Source organism: Tamandua tetradactyla, chromosome X (genome assembly GCF_023851605.1).
Source record: "Tamandua tetradactyla isolate mTamTet1 chromosome X, mTamTet1.pri, whole genome shotgun sequence".
In the NCBI taxonomy this organism is placed as follows: domain Eukaryota; kingdom Metazoa; phylum Chordata; class Mammalia; order Pilosa; family Myrmecophagidae; genus Tamandua; species Tamandua tetradactyla.
Window position 1 is genome coordinate 137,521,640 of NC_135353.1, and position 27,925 is coordinate 137,549,564.

Genomic DNA, 27,925 nt, shown 5'->3' on the forward strand with positions numbered 1-27,925 from the left:
TTTTTAAAAAAAGATTATACCAGAGATTTGCTGGTGAACAAAAAGAAAACCTCTGTCTTCACTTCACTGCTCCCATTTAAATTAAAAGCAACGACTCTAAACACAATATCTTCAGAATGGCTTCAATCTTGATTCCAGTTGCTAACATAACCATCCAGAGTTTAGAGTGAAAATGAAAAGAATAAGAAAATCGCATAACTAATTATAAAGTATAATTTTAATTACTAATGTACATAGTTTTAAATTTTATGTTTATCAAATCATGTACCACTTTTTCAATAGAACAAAGTAAAATTCAGAAAAAATAGATAGGGAAGAGGAGAAGGAATGGAAAGACTAAGAGAGAAAGGGAGGGCAAAAAGAATCTTTTTATGGAAAATGAAAAGGACGAACAAGATTATCTATACTCAGGAAAATCTCATATGATATATCTTAAAAGAAACATAAATCCATTTATAAGAACTAAAGTATTAACCTATAGTATTCGCAGTAAAAAAAAATTAATTCAAATCATAATGCGATCTGATCCAAACAAGAAATAAGGTCAAAATTCTATCTTACCTTGAAAAAAGCATGGTTTTGTCCTACATTGTGAAGAATAGCTTTCCTCCAAGTTGTTAAACCTCGAGGGCTATTACTGAAGAGTATCCTTGGCTCCAAAAATATGACCTTAGTTTGACCAATCTAAAAATAAGAGGAAGATAAGGGAAATGCAATGGGAATGATAAAAATACTTTGCTTATTTTTTTCATAAAAATAAAGTATTTTAATTGGAAATATACATTAACCAAAGAGATGATTGCTGAAAGAAAATGGGAAAAAAATCATAATCCTGATATGGTCTTTGTTCAATTTCTTCTATGAGGCAAGATAAATTCTACTTTTATTTAGATATTTTGGATATAATAATAAGGTAATAACAATAGATTGTGCACCCATTATGAGCCAGACATAGAACTAGTTTTTCACTTATTTGATCACTATGGTTTGTCAGTTCAGAAAGCGCCTAGTGAGCAGTTGGACGATGTCTAAATTATTCACCTTTGAATACTCAGAACCTGGCATGGGGCCTAGCACAAAGTATGGGCTCAATAAATAACTATTAAATGACTAGATGGATGATACCATCAATTTTTACAGCTGAACTTCAGGGTGATCAAGTACTTTGCCTAAGTCATACAATGATTAAGATTCGCCAGTGCCACCAAACACATATAAACATATTTCAAAAAAGCGTAATTTTTGCTGTATCAACCCACAGTCTCTCTACAACCAAAATAATTCCTACTGTAAACAAAGAATTAAAGTAAATGCTCCCCATAGCGATAGAAGAGAAAGTAACTAAAGCAGTAATAAATACATGTATATTTCTCCTCTACAATAGAATCCAGTTACATTCAGTTCATCGAAATTTTTTTAAAGATGAAGCATGATCAGATTTTGTGGTATGCTTTCTAAGAAAAGGGAAATAGAATGGAATATTTAAAAACATACCTTCAAACTGGGGAAGGTAGAGAGAGTAAGATTACTCTATGGAGGAAATGAAGTCATGACTGAAAGTCATGTAGCCTAATCAATGAAATGAAACTTTAGAGATCATCTATCAGCCTTTCCTAGCTGAGGGCAGGATGTTACTACGTATATATATAAGGTAAGGATTCATTTTACCTACATATGAGAAACAAGATGCCAAATGAAAATTATCCAGGCATGTTTCTACTTGAATTTACAGGAAAGCAAATAGTAGCAAAGGGGAACTGGAATCCAAGGTTCAGTTAGTTTACTTTAAAGGCTTCAAAATAATTTACATAAAAATAATCTAATCCGTTATTGTTATATCTCAGAATTGAATTCTTTCCCAATTCCAGGGTAGGGAAAGAAGAAAGCAAACTGCAGGGAAACAGCAAAGGTGGTGGAGGCAAACAGATCTAGATCTAAATTCCAGTGAAGTCATTTACTACCTACGTAAACTGGTATTAGTTATTTAAACAATCTAAGACTCCATTTCCTCACCTACAAATTGGGGTTAATAGCATGTGCCTTATACATTTGTTGTAAGGATTAAATTAGATAATACATGAATAACATTTAGCATGGTGCCAGGCATACAGTCATTACTCTAAATACTTATTTTAATGCTATCTATATTACTATATTTCCCATTATATTAGTAAACATTAATAGAAATGAAATTTATATTAGTAAGCTTTTCAGTAACAGTAATGTAAATAAAAATGCATATATGTGTTCATCAAAAGAGAGCTATAATAATGCTTATAGAACATATTATAATAGCTAAAAAATTCAAAACAATCTAAATACCCTATAGTGATGCAATGGAATACTATTCAAGAATGAGAATGAAGCATCTATAAACACATGCATCAGCATAGATGAATCTCACAAACCTAATGATAAACAAAAGAAGCCAGACTAAAAGGGGACATATGGTCTGATTACATTTATATGAAGTTCAAGAACAGACAAACTTAACCTATCCCTTAGAAGCAAGGATAGTGCTGACACTATGAGAAGCACATAACGCCTGGAAATGAGCACCAAGGGGAAAGGGACTTGGTGCTAACCACATTCTGTTTCTTGATCTGGTTAATCTGGATGCTGATTTCAAAGGTGTTATCAGTTTCTGAAAATTAATTGAAAGATGCATAATTTATAACATGTGCACCTCTCTGTATGCATATTATACTTCAATAAAAAGTTAAATAAAGAAAGAATAACGAGTAGTTTACACATATTGAAAAGTAGCAGGATCCAATTCATCACAAAGCCTGGAACAGAGGAATGGCCCTACTGAGGGCAGGTTCTGACTGAGATTTGACATTACGAAAGCAGACGAATGTCTCATTTCTTAAAGTTACATGCTTCTTCATAGCTGAAATATGTACAAGCATGGGCATGGCCTGGCGATAAAGATGGGACTAAGTAAAGCACCTTTGGCTTTGAGAAGAAAATTTGGTATTCAAGTAAAGTACATTCTTGGCGTTCAAGAGATGTGAACTTAAGGCTTTCCAGATTGCTACCACAAGAAAACCAGTTAAAATTACATAACACAGCTTTTACTTGGCTCACGTTTTCATTAAAAAGTAGATTTTATTCAAATAAGAATTTTCTGTATTTCCTTGCTATGTAAAATAAATGATTCATTTCATACTGAATTACTAATTACTACTAGACTATTAACCATGCAATGCAGGGCAAAATATAACTTTATCAATTTTTCTTTTGCGTCTATTAATGAAATAAGTTCATTTCAAATGGCTCCCCTGATGGTATTACAGATTATTTTCATAAAAGTCTCGGATTTCTGAGTTAATTCTTGATAACACAGACAGGTAGCTCCATGAGGTGCTGAGACATTTAATCATTTCATGCAAAACCAGCTTTTACAAACATTATACACACACATAAGCATATACACTTGTACATCAAATGAACTTATAGGCTTCAAAATAAAAATCGTATTCAAAGGAAATCATTACATGTACAGCACATTTTAGCTTCAATGTGTTTCCTTCATCGACATGAAGAATAAATTCTCCCTCTTCCGGAGAACTGAAACTTGGCTGCCACATTACTTCACATTCCAGTGATGAGTATGCTTCGACAATGCCTATTCAGAGGATAGAGAGAGAAAATGACATTTACCATATTTTGTTTTTATCGTTTGCTAATATCCAAAATAAGAGCTGACATGAAAATGTAACAACCAAAACTCTAAAAACATGGAATGCTAACTGCGAAAGTATCAAGTGAGTATAGAACTATAGGGCTTGATTATAAATACACCTATATACTGTATTTTCCAATTTTAATAGGCAAATCAAAATATATGGCCAAAAGTATCAGTATTTGGAAAGCAATAGAAAATTTATGAATTAAGCAAACTGTCGAGGATTAGAGCCAGACTTATGTGCAGATAGCAGAAAATCATTTGTGATTTCCTGCCTGAAACTATACCCTCCACATGTTTTTAATACTCTGAAATACCAATGAGCATCAGACACTTGGGATTTCAGAGGGAGGTATTACCTTAGAGATGTAACTTCTGATGCAGCTATCAGTAATTAACATATTTTCATAATTCATATGGATTGAGAACCTATTAGAAATCCTAGTGTGAGCTGCTTTATCTCATCAAAGAGAAATATTTGATGGAAAGTATCATCTCTTGATATAAAGAATGACTTAGAAGTTCTTCCGACAGGAAGAAAGGCGCATCTGTGATTTCAGGGCACTGGGTGCTGAATGGAGGGATGAATGACCATCACAGAGAAACTCTGCCTTGGGTCAGGTTGACTCTTACGTGAGAAGGAAGGTAGAATTCCAGATCTTCTAGGGAAAACAAGCTCTTCATTCTCAATGACTTGGATTCAAGTCCCGCTCTACTATTAACAAGTTGTGTGGCCTCAGGCAAGTAGTCAAACTCAGTGATTATTTCCTTAATCTTAAAAAATATGTAATGCCTATTCCCTACGTTTGTAGTGATCATATAGGGATATAACACCGACATGTGTAGACGTTAACACAGTGTATGATGCCCAGAAATCACCCAGTGTCAAATATTATTACTGTTGCTTCTGAATGCCAACACTGTGCTAGGCACAGTGAATTATGAATAGAAAAGGAGCTGCTCAGGAAAGTGCTAACAGTCTAGTAGGCATCTTTCAGAATTATATTTGATGGTAAGTAACAAAAAATCCCGCTCTAGTGCTTTAAACGGGTAAGGGTTTTATTATTTCATGTATTCGAAAGTCCAGAGAAAAGTTTTCCAGGCTTGACTCAGCAGATTGACAACATTCCTCCCATTTTCCTAAACTGTCATTCCTTACTATGTGGCTATCCTCAATCTGGAAAGATATAGTGACATAGGGATTAAAGGAATGAAGATTATAGAGTCAGATTTCCTGATTGAAATTTCAGCTCTGCAATTTATTGAGATCTTGGGCAATTTATTTAGTGTCTTTGTTACTCAGTTTCCTCACCTGTAAAATGAGTATAACAAAAAATAAGAGCGTTGTTGTGGGAACTAAATAAGTAATATATATAAATGTACTTGAAAGAGGGCTTGGCTCAAAGAAGGGGAATGATCCTAAAAGAAATTTCTGCTATTATCTAATTAGCAAGAGAGGATGGGGAAAAGAGTTTTCTACCAAATAAAATCGCTGCTCCAAGCAAAATTGAGGTTTCATTAAGAAAAAGGGGGGATATTGGATATGGGCATAGTGGCATCTACTGCCACTGAGACAAATATAAACAAATAATTGTAGATGATAAAGCAGAGGCATGATGGCACAGGAAAAGAGAAGAGAAGGAAGGATCTAAAAATTTCATCAGTAATAATAATGAACTGTACAAAATTTATTCAATGTTATATGAAATAGATTTGGGTATTGTATCATATTCTAAATAACAAATCAAAAGTACTTAAAGATTAATGGTATTTTTTACACAAACATTTTATTTGGAATTAAGGGTAATATTTTGCATGATTTTAGGATAACTATTTGATTAAGAAATTGTGAAAGCAGATGTGAATGACCAAAAGAAAATAAAAGTAAACGCTAAAATCTTCCCAGTAAAAGTAAGAGCTCTAAAAGCCATGAGAAACATAACTGATTCTCTGGTATATAATATGCTATATTACATCTATTTTGCAAAAATTAAGTATCATCATTGCATTTCTAAGCAATTCCATCAATTAAGTCTGAGGGACTCCTCGTCCATTCAGCCCTGACTAGGATGGAGAAATCCAAGGAAAAGTGCCAGTGCACTGTGCTTCACTAACAGATACATCAGTGAAATATCAAGTGGTTGATCAGAACCTACAGCTGGAATTTAGAAAACATAGCTAGCTGTGTTTGATACTTGTCCAAACAAACTGGAGAATGTTCTGAAATGGCTAGAACTCTTTTCTCTTTTTTTTCCAATTATTCTGTCAGCATTTCTCTAGATTGGGGCAGGACCAGTATTATAATAATAGTGATGAAGAAACGAAAGGTTGGTCAAATGAATGTGTTAAATGTTGATGAAAGTACACCTCAAACATGAAAAAAAAATTATGATCTGGGAGAATGCTTTAGCTGAAAACATTACACGTGGCTACACCAGTGATCTCCAACCTTATGGAGGGACAGCCCTACTCTTCCACTTGATAAATTTATCAACATCTCCACCTATACATCCACACTAAAATTATGTGGATTTAAACGAATGCTTAAAATTGTTCATAACACTCCCTGTTACAAACACTTGTAGAATTATATAAAAATCCTGATTTGAAAATGACTGGCATTCAAAAGAAAATACCCTAAAGCAACATTAAACAAACAAGGACTCTTCCGGGATCTGAACTACAGTCAATTTATATCCCAAATAATGACTACTACCAAATTAGAGATAAAGAGGGAGGGAGGAGAGAACAAGGAAGTAATAATAGAGATGGATAGCAAGATGCATGATAAGGAGTAATACTCTGAGTACACGTTCAGAAAAAAAAAAGCCAAAACAGATTAGCAAATTTTCCTAATAAAAAGCTACCCATTTATTTGTCAGCTACTCTTTGCCAGGCATTATCGATGGAGTTCTCCATGCATTTAATCTTCAAAGCACCCTCATGAAATAGATTATTCTCTCCATTTCACAGCAGAAGACTCTCATGCTCATAGAGTCCTTTGCTCAAGATCATAAAGCCAGTGAGAGCTTAGACAAGTTTTGAAACCAGATATATCTGATTCCAAAGTTTATTTTCTTTCTGTTCATACAGAATTGGATTTTAGCTGGTTATAAAGCACCACATGAGTCACTGAAAAGATCCAGTTCTTTCTATCTACCTGGAGAGGCATGGAATGTACATAAAACACAGGTGCCATATCATTCAGTTTCTATTTACCATGTTTTACCTTAAATGATAGCTCGTGTCCTCATGAGGTCTTCAAAGCACAACACAGTGATGGTTTCCAAATATGACAGATAACTAGGTAAGTTACAGTTTAGCTGTTAACAAGGTTTACTTTTATAACAGGTGCAGTCCATGGAATTATAGATTCCAGGGAATGGCAGAAACAAGGTTAAGAGGATGGGTAACAAATGTGAAAGACAATCAAAACAAATAACTGAGATCGTTTTCTATTAATTAAAATATCTTATTTGAAGGGGCTTTGTTTTATGTTCAGAGTCATATTAATTGGATTTTAATAACTGTATTACATACTGAACATAAATAATTTGTAAATCCTCCTAAAAATTCAAAATCTGACAAAACATGTTTTTGATCATATCATTCTCACACTCCAACTAAACAAAAATCACTTTTTCCACCAGGATCATATTTTCTTTTTTTCAATCTACTCAATTTATTTTAACATTTGTTCCCCTTATTATTTATTTATTTTCAATCCATATGTTTTACCCATCTGTCCATACCATAGATAAAAGGAGCATCAGACACAAGGTTTTCACAATCACACAGTCAAACTGTGTAAGCTATACCATTATGCAATCATCTTCAAGAAACATGGCTACTGGACCACAGCTCTACAGTTTCAGTCACTTCCCTCTAGCCTCTCTAATACACCTTAAACTAAAAAAGGGATATCCATATAAAGTGTAAGAATAACTTCCAGGATAGCCTCTCGACTCTGTTTGAAATTTCTCAGCCACTGACATTTTATCTTGTCTCATTTCTCTCCTCCCCCTTTCAGTTGAGAAAGGTTTCTCAATCCCTTGATGATGAGTCCCAGCTCATTCTATGATTGCCAGGGAGGTTTACACCGCTGGGAGTCATGTCCCATGTAGAGAGAGGGAGGGCAGTGAGTTTGCTTGACATGTTGTCTGAGAGAGGGGCCATATCTGAGCAAAAAAGAGGTTCTCTGGGGGTGACTCTTAGGCCTAATTTTAAGTAGGCTTAGCCTATCCTTTGCGGGGATAACTTTTATATGAACAAACCCCAAGATTGAGGTCTCAGCCTATTGATTTGGTTGTCCCCACTGCTTGGGAGAATATCAGGGATTCTCCAAATGGGGAAGCTGAATTTTCCCCCTTTCTCAACATTCCTCCAAGAGGACTTTGCAAATACTTCTTTATTCACTGTTCAATTCACTCTGGGATTTATCGGGGCATCACACTGAACAAACCTACAAAATCTCATGCCCTACTCAAGGTTCTATGTACTTATGGTGTTCAATTAACTTGTCCATATAAGTCATATTAGGAAATGCATTAGTCAAAATATAAATTTTGTACCAAATAAACATTTTTTGCTTTAGTCTCATGCCAAAGTTGAAGTTTTAAAATATGAATGACCATCTATTTTCAACATCCTGCAATATTGACAGTACTTTGTTTTCCTCATGCAAAAACATTTTTCTTTTTTTTTTTTTTAACATGGGCAGGCACCGGGAATCAAACCAGGTCCTCTGGCATGGCAGGCAAGCATTCTTGCCTGCTGAGCCACCGTGGCCCACCCAAGCAAAAACATTTTTAAACTTGTATATTTAATCACCATCATTGTACACTCTAGGCATTCCTAGATTATACCATCTCAGTGTTTATTGTCTATCTTTTCTTCTGATTTCATATGTGATCCCGGCCCTCCTCCCTCTATCATTAAATTATTAACACTTGATTACCTGCATGAATAAGTCATAGGAAGGAAGGAAGGAGGGAGGGAGGGAGGGAAAGAGGGAGGGAGGGAAGGGAAGGGAAAGAATTCAAACAATAGGAGTAAACCATTACCTGTAGCTGGACGAATGGAAAATGCCATCTTTTTTTCTGTGTTTACCAGTTCCCATCTAAATGGGGCAAAATAATTTAGGCGATTATACAACCTAACTGTCCCTCTGAAACATGTTTCCACCAAGAAGCCTTGCGGTTTCAATACTAGCTCATCAGATGATAGCTCAAGCCTTACTGGAAGGATGACTGCCATTACAAGGATGTGCCCACTGGGTATGTTGTTCACCGTAAAGGTAAAAGACCTATAACAGCAAAAGCATCCAAATTGAAAACATAGCTATTTTGCAATTATGTAATTCAGTTAGGTCTAAACATTTGCATACTATTGAATAACATTCACAATTGATTCTTGGTATGTAACACTTAAAAACACTTATGAATACCAATAATACCACCACTGAAATGTCAATCTATGAATGTACAAAGTGATGCACAGACAGTTTCTATATTTTTAGGCCAAACATAACATATGCTACAATTATTTAGGATCAAATATATACATAGGTTACAAAAGGACACTTTGATTCTAGTAGGTAGAAATTAGAGAATAAATCCTACTTCCAAAATTTTCCAATGGTGGGTGATTCAAATACCACTGAAATATAAGTACTGGTTGTAGGTGGAATCACATATGAAAATTGGTTGGTCTTCTGAAGTTCTTCTAAATCAATATCTAACTGGATCAAAACATGCATGGATAGCATATTAATAATATGAAGTAGATGAGTACTTGTTGAATTCACACAAACATCACCAAAGTTAAGGACAGAGGGCCCTGAAATAATGAAAAGAGTTATTAAGTTTAATATTGACAAAGGAAGTAATTTATTTTTATAAGCTTTCATGCTATATTTTGATCAATAAACATCCAAAAAATGATACTTATAAAAACACAATTTTACAATAGAAATTATTGACCAAGCTTTTATATCTAAAATACCATAATTTTCTCTTTAGAGGTTATTGAGTAAAATTCATTATAAATATATTCTAATTAACAGAGAATTATATGGCAAAAATTATGAACACTCATAATTTTACATAAATTGTATGTAAAATAAATTGTAACATATTTTAGTATGCAAATTTATAAATTACAAAGCCTCTCTCTCCCAATAAATACAATTATCGCATCTCATACAAAATTCACAGAAATTTGAAATTTTCCCATAATGCATAAAGGCTTTCATTTGAAATGCTAAAATGTTTTATATTGTAATAATTTTAATAATTATGTATTCCCCTGATTTTTTAACACTACATTGAGGTAAACCTGGCATACAGAAAATTGCACAAAATGAAAGTGCACAATGTTGCATATTTCAATAGACCATCCCTTTAAATTGCTAAATAGTATTCCATTGAATATGAATATAATTATTTGTCTATTCTTGTTGATTGAAACTTGGATCATTTACAGTTAAGGGCTATTCAAGCCACTATATACATTTATGTACAAGTATTTGTTTGGATATATGTTTTCATTTCTCCTGGATAAATACCTAGGAGAGAAATAAATGAATCATATGGTAGATTTATATTTAAATGTAAAAGAAACTGCCAAAGTGTTTTACAAAGTGGTTGAACCATTTCACATTCCAGATAGAAGTGTATAAATGTACTAGTTCCTTCTGATTTCAGCAAAAATTGAAATGGTCAAGGTGTGTGTGTGTGTGTGTGTGTGTGTGTGTATACAAACCATTCTGACGGATATATAGTAATAATTCATTGTGGTTTTATTTAGAGTTTCTCAGATAACTTATGATACTGTGCATTTTTTCATATGCTTATTTGCCATTTATGTATCTTCTTTGATGAGGTGTCTGTTCAAACTTCTTGTACTTTTTTAGTTTAGTTTATTTATTTTCCTTAAATTTACTCGTGAAAGTTTACTGTGCTTAAAATTCTTTATCAGATATATAATTTGCAAATGTCTTCTCACAGTCTAAGGCTTGTTTTTACTATATTAACAGTATATTTTGAAGAGCAGAGATACACAAATTTGATCTTGTCCAATTTATCAATTTGTTCTTTTATGGATCAAGCCTTTCATTTCTTTTTTTTTTTTTTTTTTTTTAAAGAGAGAGGGAGGAAGGGAAGGAAAGACAGAGAAGGAAGGAAGGATGGAAGGAAGAAAGGGAAACATCTTTAAACATTTTCTTGTTTTATTATATTTTGTTTGTTTGTTTGTTTGTTTTTACATGGGCTGGGGCCGGGAATCGAACCGGGGTCCTCCTGCACGGCAGGCAAGCACTCTTGCCCGCTGAGCCACCGCGGCCCGCCCTTTCATTTCATTTTGAAGGAATCTTTATCTAACCCACGGCCGCACATATCTGTTTCTCATATTTCTTTCCACAGGAAAAGAAACACATGGGTTATGAAATCTATTTTCACTTAGCTATTTTGTATCAAGGTAGATACAGATACAAACTCTTTTTTTAAAAAGGTGGCTCAAATATTATGGCACTGGTTGTTGAAAAGACAGCCGTTTCCTTTTTTGTTTGTATTTTTTAAAATTTTTATTCTAGTAACACATATTCAACCTAAAATTTCCACTTTTAACCACATTCATTTACATAATTCAGTGGTGTTAATTATATTCAAAATTATGTACTGCCATCACTACCATCCAATTACCAAAACTTTTCCTTCAATTCAAACAGAAATTCTGTACCAACTAAACATTAAGTGCACATTCCCTACCCCAAATTTAGCCCCTGGTAATCCGTATTCTAGTTTCTAACTCCATGAGCTTGCTTATTCTAACTATATTTTAGCAATTAAATCATGCAATATTTATCCTTTTGTGCCTGACCCATATCACTCAACACAATGTCTTCAAGGTTCATTCGTGGTATTACATGTTGCGCTAGTTTGAAAGGGTTTATGTACCCTACAAAAGCCATGTTTTAATCCTAATCAGTCTCGTGGGGGCAATGGTTTCTTCTAATCCCTATTCAGTACTGTTCTATTGGAAACTTTAATTAGCTTATCTCCATGGAGATATGACTCAATCAAATGTGGATATTAAACTTAATTAAATGGAGACGTGTCTCCACCCATTCCAGGTAGGTATTGATTGGTTTTACTGGAATTATTTAAAAGAAGCACTTTGGAAAAAGCTAGAGAACAACAAGAGAGAAAGCCACAATACTCCAAGAGAGCAGAGAATGCCACAGAACTATGAAGCAGAGTCTACCAGCCAGCGAGTTTTGGAGATGAAGGCAAACGCCTCCCTGGGAGCTTCATGAAATAAGAAGTTGGGAGAGAAAGTTAGTAGGCTTTGCCATATACCTTTCCAGCTGAGAGAGAAACCCTGAACATCATCGGCCTTCTTGAACTGAGGTATCCTTCCCTGGATGCCTTAGATTGGGCATTTCTATAGATCTGTTTTAATTGCAACATTTTCTCAGCCTTAGAACTGTAAGCTAACAACTTACTATATTTCCCTTTTTAAAAGCCATTCTGTTTCTGGTATCTCACATTCTGGCAGCTAGCAAACTAGAACACATGTTATCAGAACTTCATTCCTTTATATGACTGAATAATATTCCATTGTATGTATACACCACATTTTATTCATTCATTTGTTGATGGACGCTTGGGTTGCTTCCATCTTTTGACAATTTAGAATAATGTTGCTATGAGCATGAAATATCTGTTCAACTCCCTGCTTCCAATTCTTTCGGCTCTATGCTTACAAGCAGGATGATGAATCATATGGAAATTCTGTAATTAACTTTTAGAGGGCCCATCAAACTGTCTTCCACACAGGGGATAATATTTTACATTTCCACCAGCAATGAGTGATCTTATTTTTTAATGTATTCTTCAATACTTGTGATTTTCCTTTTTTTATTTTTTAATAGTAGACATTTGGGGATCCAAGGGTATTTCAGTGGTAGAATTCTCACCTGCCATGCGGGAGACCCAGGTTTGATTCCTGGCCCATGCACTTCCCAAAACAAACAAACAAAAAAAAACAAACAGAAATTCAACAAATGCTGCTACAATAAGGACATACTCGTATGGAAAATGAATGAAATGTGACCCCTGCCATACAGCATACAAAAAATAATAATAATAGACATTCTAGTGGGTGTGGAATAGTAGCTTATTGCATTTTAGATTTGCATTTGCCTGATGTCTAATGATGTTCAGCATCTTTTCTTGTACATTTTGTCCATTTGCATATTTTATTTGGAGAAATGTCTATTAAAGTCTTTTGCCCATTTCTTAATTCATTTGTTTGCTTTTTGTAGTTGAGCTGTAGGATTTCTTTATATATTCTGGATATGAAATGATTATCAGAAACATGCCTTCCAAATATACCCTTCCATTCTGTAAGTTGTCTTTTTACTGGCACAATGAAGTTCATTTATGCACAAAGCTTGTAATATTGATGAAGTCGCATTAATCTATTTTCCTTTTGTGTTGCTCATGCTTTTGGTGTAAAGTTTAAGAAATCATTGCCTAAAACAAGGTTCTGATGATGCCTCCTTATGCATGTTTTCTTCTAACAGTTTTATAGTTTTAGTAATTATAATCAGGTTTTTGATCCATTTGGAGCTAATTTTTCTGTATGATTTGACTTGGCGTCCACCTTCATACTTTTACATGTGGATGTCCAGTTTTCTCAGAACCATTTGTTGAAGAGACAATTCTTCCCCCATTAAGTGGACTTGGCAACTATTTCAAATAACAACTGACTATAGCTATGAGCGTTTATTTCTAAACCGTCAATTTGATTGCATTGGTCAGTATGTCTGCCCCTGTGCCAGTACCATGTAGTAATGACTACTGTAGCTTTGTGATAAGTTTTCAAATCAGGAATAATGAGTCCTTCAACTTCATTCACTGCTTGTGCTTTGGGTGGAAAGTCTAAGAAACCATTGCCTACCACAAGATCTTAAAGATTCTTCCCTACATTTTCTTCTAGGAATTTTATGTTCTTGGTTCTTATATTTAGGTCTTTGTGGTCCATTTTAAGTTAATTTTTGCATAAGGTGTTAGATAAGGATCCTCTTTCATTCCTTTGCATATGGAAATTCACTTCTCTCAGCACCATTTACTGTATTATTTTGTCCCAGGTGAGTGGATGTGGCAGCGATGTCAAACATTTTTATGCCAGTACCATGCTGCTTTGACCACCATAGCTTTGTAATATGTTTAAAGTCAGGAAGTGTGAGTCTTCCTACCTCATTAATTTTTCTCAAGATATTTTTGACTCTATGGGACCCCTTACCCTTCCAAATAATTTGATGATTGGCATTTACATTTCTGCAAAGTAAGCTATTGGAATTTTTATTGATTTTGTGTCGAATCTTTAAATAAATTTGCATAGAATTGACGTCTTAATGATATTTTGTCTTCCAACCCATAAACACCAAATGCCCTTCCATTTATTTAGGTCTTCTTCATTTCTTTTAGCAGTATTTTGTAGTTTTCTGTGTACAAGTCCTAACCTCCTTGGTTACTTTTTGCCTAGGTGTTTGATTATTTATGTTCTTGTTGTAAATGGGTCTTGTTCCTCAATTTCTTCCTCAGCTTATTATTAGTGTATAGAAACTCTACGATTTTATCGTGTTAATCTTGTATCCTGCCACTTTGCTGAATTCATGTATTAGCTCTAATAGCTTTGCTGTCAGTTATTCAGGACTTTCTATATGTAGGATCATGCCATCTGCAATTAGTGAATGTTTTACTTCTTCCTTTCCAATTTGGATGCCCTTTAATTCTTTTTCTTGCCTAACTGCTCTAGCTAGAACTTCTAACACAATGTTGAATAACAGTGGTGACAGTAGGCATCCTTATCTTGTGCCAGACTTTAGAGGGAAAGCTTTCAGCCTTTCACCATTGAGTACAATGTTCGTTGTGGATTTTCATATACACTCATTATCAGGTTAAGGAAGTGTCCCTCTACTCCTATCTTTCAAAATGTTTTTATCAAGAAAGGATACTGGATTTTGTCAAATGCTTTTTCTGTGCCAATCAAGATAATTGTGTTTATACCCTTTGATTTGTTAATGTGGTGTAATACATTGATTTTCTTGTGTTGAACTACCCCTGCAACCTGGGATAAAACCTACTTGATCATGGTATATAATTCTTTTAACGTGCTGTTTGATTTTAATTGCGAGTATTATTTTGCATTATTTTTGCATATATATTCATAAGAGAAATTGGTATGTAATTTTTTTTTTAGTACTATCTTTATCTGGTTTTGGTTGTAGGGTGATATTGGTTTCATAAAATGAGTTAGGTAGTGTTTCTATCAATTTGAATTTCTGGAAGAGTTTCAGCAGGATTGATGTTACTTCTTCTTGGAATGAAGGGCTTTTCTTTGTTGGGAGGTTTTAGATTACTGAATCAAACTCTCTCCTCGTAATCGTTGTGTTGTCATGTTCTTTTTCTTCTATTCAGTGTAGGTTGTTTGAGTGTTTCTAGGAATTTGTCCATTTCATCTAGGTTGTCTAATTTGTTGACATAAAATTGTTATAGTAGCCTCTTAAGAATCTTTTTATTACTGAGAGGTCATTAGTAATGCCCTCTCCCCCCCGCCCTTTTTTGGTCTCATGATTGAGAGCATGGCCTATTGATTTGGGTGCCCTTAAAGTTTGACACAGTATCAGGGGATTCCCTGATAGTAAGGTTTAATAGTTCCGTATTCTTTCTCCCATCCCTCAGGGGACTCTGCCAATACTTTTTGATTATCTGCTTAGTATACTCTATGATAGATCCAGGCATACAATAATCTATACAGGATTAAAGGACCTCTTTCTGCCCCCACCCATTTTTAATTTTATTTATTTGCACTTTCTCTTTTCTTTTACAGTCTGGTTCGGGATTTGCCAATTTTATTGGTCTTCTCAAAGAATCAACTTTTAGTTTTGTCAATTTTCTCTATTGTTGTATTCTTGTTTTCATTCATCTCAAGATATATGGTCATTTCTCTTGCAACTTCTTCTTTGACCCACTGATTGATTGCTTAAGAGCGTGTTGTTTAACCTCTGTATAAGTGTGAATTTTCCAGTTCTCTGCATGTTATTGATTTCCAGCTTCATTCCATTATGGTCAGAGCAAATGCTCTGTATAATTCCACTCTCTTAAAATTTATTGAGATTCATTTTGTGACCCAATATGTGGTCTATCCTTAAGAATGATCCATGTGCTTTTGAGAAGAATGAATAGCCAGATGTTTCGGGGTGCAATAATCTATATATATCTGTTATGTCTATTTCATTTATCATATTATTCAGGTTCTCTGTTTCATTATTGATCATCTGTCTAGATATTCTATGTATTGATATATTGACATATGATGATCATTGAAGTCTTCAACTATTATTATAGATATATGTATTTCTCCCTTCAGTTTTGCAGTTCTTGCCTTATGTATTTTGAGGCATTGTGGTTAGGTACATAAATATTTATGATGGTTACTTTTTCCTAGTAGATTACCCCATTTATTAATACATAGTGTTCTTTTTGTCTTATAATAGCTTTGCATTTAAAGTCTGTTTTATCCAATATTAGCATAGCTACCCCAATTCTTTTTTGGTTACTGTTTGTGTGGAATATCTTTTTCCAACCTCTCACTTTCAACCTGTTTGTGTACTTGTGTCTGAGATGGGTCTCTTTTAGACAGAATATAGATGGATCATACTTTTTTATCCATTTTTCTTCTCTGTGTCTCTTGATTGGGGAACTAAAACCGTTAACATTCAATGTACTTATTGTAGATGCAGTTATTACTTCAACCATTTTATCCTTTGTTTTTTACTTGTCATGTTGTATTTGTGTTTTTTTTGTCCTTTTAGTTATCCTTACTGGTAATCTTTATTTCTACACTCTCCTCCATATGTCTCTCTTCTGTCTTTTCCTTTCAGCCTGCAGAACTCTCTTTAGTATTTCTTGTAGGGCTGTTCTCTTGCTGACAAACTCTCTCTGTTTCTGTTTATCTGTGAATATTTTAAACTCTCCCCATTTTTGAAGGGCAGTTTTGCCAAATAAAAATTCTTGAATGGGAGTTTTCCTCTTTCAGTACTTTAAATATAGCATACCACTGCTTTCTTGCTACCATGGTTTCTAATGAGAAATCAGCACTTAATCTGTTATTGTTCCTTCATATGTGATAATCACTTTTCTCTTAATTGTTGACATCTGTCATTCTGACTAGCATGTGTCTCAGAGTAGGTCTATTAGAATTTAGTCTATTTGCAGTACGTTGTACTTCTTGGACATGCATGTCTTTCTGAAGAGTTGGGAAATTTGAGGCTATTATTTCCTCAAATATTCTATCTGCCCCTTTTCCCTTCTCTTTTCCTTCTGAGAAACCTTGATGAATTTTTTTGTCTGCTTTGTGCTGTCATTCAACTCACTGAGACCCTTTTCAATTTTTTCCTTTATTTTCTCTATCTATTCTGTTTGTTTCTATTTTACTTCCTTCCAGTTGCTGATTGTTTCTTCTGCCTGCTCAAATCTGCTGTTATATGCTTCACAGGGTATTTTAATCTATTCTATTGAGCCTTTCATTGTCATAAGTTCTGATATGTTTCTTTCCATACTTTCAAATTATTCTTTATACTTACCAAGTGTCTTCTTGATATACTATGTCTCTAGCCATATTTTCCTTTGCCTCCTTGAATTGATTTAGGAGATTCATTTGAACATCTTTGATTAGTTGTTCTAAATTCTGCATCTCCCCTGAAGTTTTTAATCCTTTAATTGGGCTATATTTTCATATTTCTTGCAATTTTTGCTGATATCTAGGCATCTGATTATCTTGATCAGTTTCCTCTGAACGTCAGTTTCTCTCTCTTGCCTGGGGTTTTAATATTGATTGGCTTTATGTTAAAGCTCTTCTTTGACACTTCTGTCAATTTATTCTAGGCCTTTAGAATTGCCTATGTTTAATCATATTTTTTTCAGCTTTTCTTCATCTGATTCTTGCCCTGAGTATGCAGTGCAATCTTTTAAAATTGCACTATTTGTGAAGTTGTCTCACCACCAGTGGGAAGGTTTCTTGTCTGGAGGAAGAAAAATCTGGGACTCTTGATCTATTGTGGTTGTTTACATTTTGTCTTTATAGTTTTTTTGTTTTGTTTTGCTCTCATTTCATTGCCTCTACCTGCTTTGCCTGGAGCGCACATTCTGGGAGGAGGGTCACTCCAGAAAGAATTTCTCAAATCAGTATTTTCCAACCACAGTGGGACCTGAGACCCAAAAAAGGGTCACAGACCAGTTCCAAAAAGCCTGGGTCAGGAAAGATTTCAAAAGTCTTTTGGACAGCTACTCAAACTGTGCTTTTCTAGCCTGCCGAGCAGATAGCACACGTTAGCAAGTTTTCTCCGCAGTCCTCAGGAGGCACGGCTTCTGTGAACTTTCACCACCTTTGCCCCTGTTGGAGCAAGGATTGAAATAATCCACCAAGTTGGCTTCTGTCAGGGCAGGCCAAAACTGCAGTTCAAAACCAGGACTCAGCAATCCAAATTTGCCAATCCAAAGCCATGATCAGTTCTCAGCCGTGCCACCTCCCTCTTCTTGGGCTTCCACTCCCACCCCCCACTCCACAGCAGCCAGCCAGGAATCAGATCTACAGCGGTAACCTCTTGAATGGGGGAATGATGCCAGAAATTGCCACTGAGATATTTACATATATATATACATATATATATATATATATATATTTTTTTTTTTTTTTACCACATGTCTCAGCCTCTTCATGGCATTGCTCCCTTGCTGCTCTACAATGTTTGCCTGCCTCCAAAGCCTCACAACAGTTGTTTGAAACAGTTTCTACCTGTCCACTTGTTGTTTTTGGAGAAGTGAGCACCACAGCTCCCAACTCTGCCATCTTTTCTAGAAGTTCTTCCCTAGATTAACAATAGTCTGAAAAAGAAATCTCCTTACCCAGACAATTTCATTAAAGAATTCTGCCTGACATTCAAAATGGAGACAACACCAATTCTACTCAACCTTTTCCAGAATATGAAATAGGAGGGAAAACTTCCTGACTGCCTCAAATAATTTTCAGAAGCAATACTACTGTAATACCAAAACCAAGGCAGTAAAAAATAAATAAATAAATAAAACAAAAAACTGTAAGATGTGGGATCAAAAATGCCATCTTAAAAAAATGGGGGAAAAGAAGTGTGACAAATAAGGTATCAGTGGCTGAGAGATTTCAAATAGAGTCAATAGGCTACTCTGAAGGTCACTTTTATCTTCTAACTTTGCTCCTTTTCACATTTGCATAGATTTGTTTAGCCAATTAATCAATCATCCTTTTGAAAGGTACAGAGAACTTACAACCCAAAAGTGAGTAGTATGTTCCTGGGATATAAAGTCCACACCCGGGATATAAAGTCCACACCCAGCATATACCTGATACAAAACAAATGTACAGTTAATAATGTTTGTTCTGAAATGAACTGTAGAAATATCCCAAACAGGAAATGAACTAATGAATGTCTCAAAGGTCTTACTGTGACTCTGTTAGGGAAATTCAGTTCCAGTTCTCTTAAGAAATTGGGTGCAATTTTCCATTTAGAATTTCAGTGACTAGTGTGGGATACCAATTACCTCTATCAGCCTTTGCCAACCCCTTTCTCCAGAGTTACACCCCCTTCTCAGGCAGTTATTATAGACCTATGACTTCACTGTAATGAGCCAACTCCAGTCACCAGCACCCAGACATTTAATTACCAGCCCCTATATTACCTCTGGCCTTGCCTCACATTGGATATCACCACTAGTCTGAAGAATGTCAGAGGTGGCATTTGGTGTTCTGTGTGCTGGATTCTCCCTAGACAGAAATCAGCCATCCATGATAATCATCCTTTGCCCACATTTCCCCTAGACCCACCTAACCCTGCATAAAAGGAATTGGTAAGTCCCTCTTAGGAGTATAGCCACTAGTCCTTTCACCATAATCATCCTTTTATAGGCTTGGTGAAAATGGCCTAAGGATAGAAATTGTGCAACATCTCTGCAAAGGTAAGAAAGAATAAACACTTGCTTTCCCAGCTCACAGATAGTCCAAGTTTCTAATGTGTTCATATCACATAGATATTTGTCTCTACTAAACATACCTCTCAGGGAACCTGACCACACTGTTTAAAACAGACTCTCCACAAAACACCTCATTGTCCTCTATCTTTTAATCCTGCATTATTTATCTTCATATCATGTATACCATTGGCCTATTATATACTGACAGGTGTTATTTTTCCCCTCTACCCAAATATCATCTCTGTGAGAGGAGGGATTTGTTCTGTTTTCTTCACTGCTATATCCCAAGCACCTAAAATTTTGTCTGGTATGTGGCAGACATTTAATTATCATGTGTAAATTACTCAATGGGTGTGGTAGTTTGGAGCTGTTATGTACCCCAGAAAAGGCCATGTTCTTTTAATCCACTCCTGTGGGTGCAGACCTATTGTGGGTAGGACATTTTGGTTAAGTTATTTCCATTGAGATGTGACCCAGTCCATTCAAGGTGGATTTTAATCCTTTTATTGGAGTTCTTTATCAAAGGATAAAGGACAGAAAAAACTGAGAGTTCTTAGAGAGAAAAACCCTGTAGAAGATAAGAGAGAGCACACAGAAGAAGCCACTGGAACCAGAAGCTGAAAGCAACGAAACCAGGAGTGAAGGACACAGAGCTGGCCATGTGCCTTGCTCTCTGACAGAGGAATCTCAGATGGCAGAAGCCTTTCTTCAGAGAAGGTATCTTCCTCTTGATGCCTTAATTTGGACATTTCCATGGCCTCAGAACTGTAAATTTGTAAGCTAATAAATTCCCATTGTAAAAGCTAATCCATTTCTGCTATATTACATTCTGACAGCTTTAGCAAACCAAAACAATGAGTAAAGGAATCAAAGAATGACAGAAAAGCATTTCCTAAAGTATAATACTCATTTTATGGATGACGAGCTTTCAGTTTCTAAGCACTTACTTTGTGTGCTGCACAAAGCTCAGCACTTTACCTGCATTATCCCACTAGCTCCCACAGCCATCCTTTGAGATAGGTAATCTTAAAATTTTCCAGGTTACAAATGAAGAAACTGAACCCCGCAAACATGAACCCTAATGTTATAGGGCTAATAAGTTACAGAATCAAAGACTCAAAACCAGTTTGGTCTCACTTCAGAGCCTTCCTCGCTTATTACACATATTGACTCGGTGAAGCGCTCAGTATTATTTCTCTCCAAGAAGTGACAATAAAATTGGACAAAAATGCTCAAAAAGAATCACTTAAAGGCTCAGAAAATTGACCAAAAGCACGCAACAAATTGAGAAACATTTATTCAGGAATATCTATTAAACCTCTGTAAGAAAATACAAGTCTGTGAGGTTAGCCTCGGGTGTTCCCATTGCCTACAGCTAGCTCTATAGTTCAGTGGGAATAGAATGGCTTTAATTGGAGTAGGGGGAAGAAAATCCCATACCCAGTTGCATTATCAAAAATGTTAATGATTTCAGTGGCAAACACTCAGGGAAGTCGAACATCTTGACCTGAGGTCTTGATGCTGATTGAAGCTAGCAACAGACTGTCAGAGGAGCCAGAAATTTAACAGAGAGATCTGGGGAACAAGGCAGTCAAAGGGATAAGATCCTATTTATTTATATGGAAAGGCAAAAGACCAGAATAATCAAAGCAATCTTGAAAACGAAGAGCAAATTTGGAGGACTTAGATTTACCGATTTCAATAGTTATTATAAATCTACAGTAATTAAAACAGTGTAGAACTGTCCTAATGATGAGCATAAAGAGCAGTAAAACAGAACTGAGAATCCAGAAATAAACCCTGACATATATCAGCTAGTTTTTGACAAAGGTGCCTAGGCAATTCAATGAGGAAAAGAGTATTTTCAAGGAAAGATGCTGTGACAATTGGATAGATATCCATATTTTAAAATATGAATGCAAACGTTTAACTCACCCTCCCCCCCCAGACAAAAATTAACATATATTATGAAACTTTTAGAACAAAGCATAAGGAAAATATTTCTGGGTTTGGGTTAGGCAAAGATTTCTTGAGAATCATACCAAAACATGATCTATAAAAGAAAAAAAACTTGTAAATTCAACTTCACCTAAATTAACAACTTTTGTACTTTAAATGACATCATTAAGAAAAATAAAAGATAAGCTATAGACTTGGAGAAAGTATTTGGACATAATATATCTGATAAAGGACTTGTATGCAGAATATATAAAGACTTCTTACAACTCTATAAAAAGACAAATTTTTGAATCAAATCAGAAATTGGTCAAATATTTTGAAAGCTATTTCTTCAAAGTTATATGATTTAAATAGATACATAAGCACATGAAAGGACAGTCAACACTTTTCCTCATTGGTGAAATGCAAATCAAAACCAAAATGAAACAGAACTCCACATCCACTAATATGACTATAATCAAAAAGAAAGACGATAATGTGATGGTGAGAATGCAGAAGAGCTGGAACTTTCAGCCATTGTTGGAGAGATTTTGACTTGGCGCCACTACTTTGGAAAACAATTTGCAAGTTTTGGGAAAAGTTAAATATAAATGTACCATACAACCCAGCAATTCCACTCCTAGGAACAAAACCAAAAGAAATAATACATACGTTACTCATTGACTTTCATGTGCACATTCATAGCAATCTTATTTATAATTCAAAACTGGAAAAATCACTATGAACATAAACAAAATGTAGATATACCCATAAAATGTAATACTACTCAGATATACAGAGGATCATATGTTGATACATGCATTAACCTCAAATACATTACACTAAGTCAAAGAAGCAATATATGAGATATCACATATTGTACCTTTCCGTTTATATGAAATGTTCAGAATAGGCAATAGCAAGAAAAGTTATTTAATAATTGCCTGGGGCTGGTGGTGAAAATAGGTAGTAAGTACATATGGTCATGAGTGTGATGGCAGTATTTTAAAATTGGATTGTGATAAAAGTTGCACAGCTCTGTACCTTTAGTAAAATTCATTAACATACCTTAAAATTCACCATTTTATGGAACATAAATTTTATTTCAATAAAACTGATTAAAAGCCAAAGCCACAGTACAGTTTTCTAGATTCTTACCAACAATTACTTGATGGATTTGCTTTGATGTCAAAATTAGGCTACAATCATGTTTTTCTTGGGGTGTGGATGGGTCTGATTTAAGTCCTTCAAGAATCTGTGACAAATCACAATTAAAAAAAATTTCCAGCATTAATATTAATTGTTAGTTGTTAGCAAAAGTTATTTTAAGAATTCACATCGCATTACAAATATAAAATAGTGTACATGCCTTCCTTCCAAGGGACTCTACTTCCTTGGATGCCATACGCTTGGTACTCAGTAATCGGGTAGCTTTGATCTCATCCTCTCCTGAATTTATGTCCTCTTCTATTTCCCCTTCTGACAGTGAGGGTGACTTTAGACCTGATCCTGGCTGTATGCCTATGTCTGTCTCATTATATGAAAACGTGCATTTCCTATCAAAATGAAAACAATAAAAATAAATTGAAGCCAACTTTAGAAAATATATTTTTCATTTGTAAATCCAAATAGTTCCTTATAGAGCACACTGCTACTGTCCTACGCATATGCACTTATCAGACTAGTGCACTCATTTGTAGAACACTGCCCTCTACTAAGGCGGGGGGGGGGGGGCTTCCCTAAAACCTATCCAGGAAGCTATGCCCATCGCGCCGCACCAAGTCAGAGCCCACTGGATATGGAATACAAAACATGGTGGGCTTTGGCTCAAGGAAATAACAGTTATGTGGCATCATTTGGAGGCGTTGGGGATTAGTCTGAGAGTAAATTTTATTTGAAACACATCTTTCCCCCCCCCTACCCTGGCCTTATCTTGCTTCTCCCAAGAGCACACTCTCCATAAATCACTTATTCTGGAATCCCTGGCCCCAGAATTTACTTCTGGAGATCCCATTTAAGATATCTCCAAATCTAAAGCAACAAAGGAAACAACCCAGGTGAAAGTAGTTCAATGTTTGGATTTTTTCCTATGTTAAAATGTTACTTAAATCACTAAAAATAAAAAATAAATTAAGAAAATAAAAAATACTGACTTTTAGACACAATGATCTTTTTCATATTATATGAGGAAGTGAATTTTACCTCTCTGCTTTTTTACACAGGCGCACATTTCTTAAATATTTAATATAATCTGAATAGTAGTTTTGATGTGCTCTCTTCTCTATTTTTTCAAATTCAGTATATGCAAAATCAGGATCCACATAGTTATATCTTGGAATCTTTGTGAAAATTGTCCTGAAATATGAATAAATAATGTTTTGATAGATAGATATACAGGTAGATAGGTGATAGAAAAATGTTTTACATATATATATGCATACATTTATCCAATCAGTATTTATTGAGTGTTTCCTAGCCGAGTTCTATGCCAGGTGTTGGACATTTAACAGTGCGCAAATTCTAGTTTTTACCTTCATATTTTATTCTACATTATGACACATTTTATTCTAGAACTACAAGGAAATCTAAATTTATCCTACTCTAAGAAGAGAAAATGTCTTCTTCTTAAGGTTACTGGGATCTAATGGCACTTACAACATACCTTTGAGGAGTAAGTAAAGTAGGTAATTTGGAGAATTCTAGATCACAGACAGGACATTAAAGAATAGATGTGAATAAAATTAGTGGTTCATAAAAGTTAATTATGTCTCAATCATTGTGATAAAAGTTAGAAAAATATATATAGACTAATGAATAATTTGATAAACATGCTACTTTATTAATACCTCAGAGTTCATGAGCAACATGAATAACAATAAATGTATATAGAAAAAGTAATCCATAAAAGAACTGTAGAACTAAATTATATCTCATATTCACTCATCTGTTTTCATCCCCTTTCTTCACAGTCAGTTCATATTGTCAATAAAATAGAAGAAAATGTACAATTACTCTAGCCGTCTTGCTTTGGTTTACCTTCTATCCTCAGTGCATTTTGTTAATCATTGAGATTCTTACCCTCAATAGTTCACTCACAAATATAAACCTATTAGTCCCAGAATCAAATTAAATTTTATATATTTCTCCCTTTTTTCAACAATTCCTCAATGCTTTCAATAAGACTGCATTAACTGACTTTAGTCTCTAGAGAGTGAGACAGTAAGAGAGAACCAAAATGCTTAGCTATTCAAAGATCGGTTTTATATTTAAATTTCCCTTTAGACTCTGGAAGCCTTAATCATCTTTTGAACCTAGAGATAATTCCTATTTCTAAAGCCCCTAGATAAGAAAGGAATATAGGACAAAGTAGTAGAGCAAATGCTCTAAGTGAAAAAAACTATTAACAAGTCTAAATGCTTATCAACTCTTTAAAGAATAAACAGCAAGAAATGACTCGGCAGCTCGGAATAACTGATTTTTTAAAATATGTAAAGTATGGAGGACAAAATTACTAGGTAAACAAAGCATTTTTTATCACATATTTATTCAATAAATATTTGCTAAATGCCTACCATCTGTATGACACCATTCTAGACACAGGGCATATTGAAGTTGACAAAAACAACAAAAGTTCCTATATTATTTTCTTCATTTATCTTCTTAAAAATTGAAAATTTAAAATGCATAAAAAATAAAATAACAATTATATTTACCAGCAATTTTAACACACTACAAAATTTCATTAAATAAAGTTACTAATTGCTAGCTAGAAAAGAATTGGGCTAATTTTTTTCTGTCAGCATGGAAAAGTTCATTGAGAAAATTAATTACAGCCATGGAATAAATAGGAAATGATTAGCCTTCTTAAAAAAAACAACTTGCCTATTTAGATTGTCTAATTAATATTGACTAAGTCTATTAATATTGACTTCAGCATAAATAAAGCGTTAGCATATTATAAGTCTATATAGACATAATTGTATAAGCATTGGAAATAGCTGAAAAGGATACTGAAAAAATTGTTTCCAGCAGCAAGCTCTACAGGGTAAGATGGTTGCAATGAGCTGGAAAGAGGTTTTACATTCTTATGCTAAATAATGACTTAAAATGGAATCTGGGTGATATTTATTGTTCTCTATTTTTCTGTACTAGTCAAATGTATATAAAGAGAAAGTCTAATGTAGAAGGTTTGTAAAATAACATACTAAGAAAGACGATAGATAAACACAGAATTTTTCAGTTGTGGATAATAAAACAACTCTGGCCTAAAAATCAAATCGTTTGTCTGCAGATTGAAGAGAGTTTAATGACTCAACAAAGAGAAAGGCTAGTGGAGAAAGCCTACTGGTAGCATATAAGCAGGCAGAAAAGAAATCCACCTCTGGGTTTAGGTCCAGATAAAAGCATTCAGGATGCCTGGGTTACTTTGCATTAACCGCTGACAGTGTAGCAATTTCTTTGAGTTCTCGATAAATCTAAATTGAGGTTTAACACCACTTATTAAAACCACTCTTTGGGAAGGTTTTAGATCAATTTGGGAAAAGTTATAACAAAGACAACGGTGATATGGTGATGACAATTGACTTTACATTATTTTAATTATTTTTTACTTAAATTCAAGCTCTAAGCCATACTTAATGAACATGATAACTCAGGATTTGTTACTTTTCAAAGGTGTTTATATCCATCATTCTTCTATACTTGTATGTAGCATGTTTTAAGAAGCATCTGGTACAGTATACACTTCCTGGCAAGTACACAGTAGCGGTGATGAGAGGTTAAAGCTAATACAGTGGTGTTCAACATAAAGCTCCCCTTACGTAAAAGAAAATTGGAAAACTTCATTATTATTATTATTATCATTGCTATAATTTGTTTAAGTGGATGTGATCAGAACTCTGCATATCAGGTTGATTATTTGTCTTTCAAAATGTTGAGTTTTTAATATTGTATATTACCTGAAACTTTTGTTCTGCTCTCCAGACCTGACACTTGTAGCTCGGTCATTGGGAAAGGCTATCAGTGCATCCTTCATTGACAGTTTATTTGAATGATGGTTGTGAATGTCTGTCATAGCTGACTGAAGCATTGCTACAGGTGCACGGTTGTTTTTTGCCGAGTCTTTGGCCACGAACTGTCCCGTGGGATTGCTGACCAATGGGGATATACCTTTCATAGAATTGAATATTATTTTTAAATATGGCATTTTACATTTCAATTTTCCAACCAATGCTCATGAATTAATTAGTACACAAGCTCAACTGCTCTAACATAAATGCTAAGCCCCAAATCAAGCAAAAACATTAATGAAATACACATAATTCATTTAAAAAATGGACCTACATAAAAGAGAGTTCTTACACCTTGGAAAAATTAATGCATACATATATAAACTGCATGATAATTTGAAGGGTTAATTTGGTCCACATGAAATTTTTGCAGGTTAAAAATAGTTGAATATTAACAATTTCGCAGAAGTCAGCATATAAAAATATATTGAGGATTAGCTGAAACAGCAGCTGTAATAAAATCCAGCTTTTGGAATGGTAAAATGCATATATATATTATAGATTTAGACAAAATATGGAAAGCATGAAATATAAAAGATATATATATATATATATATATATATATATATATATATATATATATATATAGTAATTTTATGGTTGAGTAGACCAGTGCTAGTCAAAACGTGGTCATCAAGATAGCAGCATCAGCATTATCGGAAACTTGTTAGAAATGCAAATTATTGGGCTCTACCACAGATCTATTTAATTGACAAGGCTGAAATGGAGCCAGCAATCTGTGTTTTAATAGACCTTCCAAGTATTGTGATGCATACTAAAAGGTGAGATGACTGGATTAGACCACATTTTATATATGCATAGACAAGCAATTAGTATTTTAACACTCATGTAATAACAAAAAATGGTGAGTATCCACAATAGCATACCAGGATTAATTTTCATCATAACTTCCTTGGTGAAAGGTTTGCAAATGCTTTTGAAATCTAAATATACATGATAAAAAGGTTTCATTGATGAGGTCTGAAAGTTTTCATCTGCCACTGAACCAATAATCTCTACCAATTGCTTCACTTTAAAGACTCCAACTTGATGTGGAACAAAATAACACATCACACTCTAAAAAAGAAGAAGGAAAATCACCAATATTATATTGTTAGAGAAAAGTTTCAACCAAATCCAAAAACATTATT

General features: G+C 34.4%; 1 protein-coding gene across 2 annotated transcripts in view; it reads right to left on the reverse strand.

The window, feature by feature from the left end:
* The window catches only part of CFAP47 (cilia and flagella associated protein 47), a 429,253-nt gene that overhangs the window by 364,424 nt on the left and 36,904 nt on the right, over positions 1-27,925 (reverse strand). For both annotated transcript variants that reach the window (XM_077144877.1, XM_077144876.1), the window contains exons 9-17: positions 27,662-27,851; positions 26,664-26,874; positions 23,908-24,060; positions 23,075-23,261; positions 22,864-22,960; positions 9,313-9,529; positions 8,755-8,996; positions 3,501-3,631; positions 562-684 (exon numbers count right to left, since the gene is read on the reverse strand). In XM_077144877.1, coding sequence (XP_077000992.1) covers positions 562-684; positions 3,501-3,631; positions 8,755-8,996; positions 9,313-9,529; positions 22,864-22,960; positions 23,075-23,261; positions 23,908-24,060; positions 26,664-26,874; positions 27,662-27,851 — 1,551 coding nt within the window. The remainder of the gene's footprint in view (positions 1-561; positions 685-3,500; positions 3,632-8,754; positions 8,997-9,312; positions 9,530-22,863; positions 22,961-23,074; positions 23,262-23,907; positions 24,061-26,663; positions 26,875-27,661; positions 27,852-27,925) is intronic.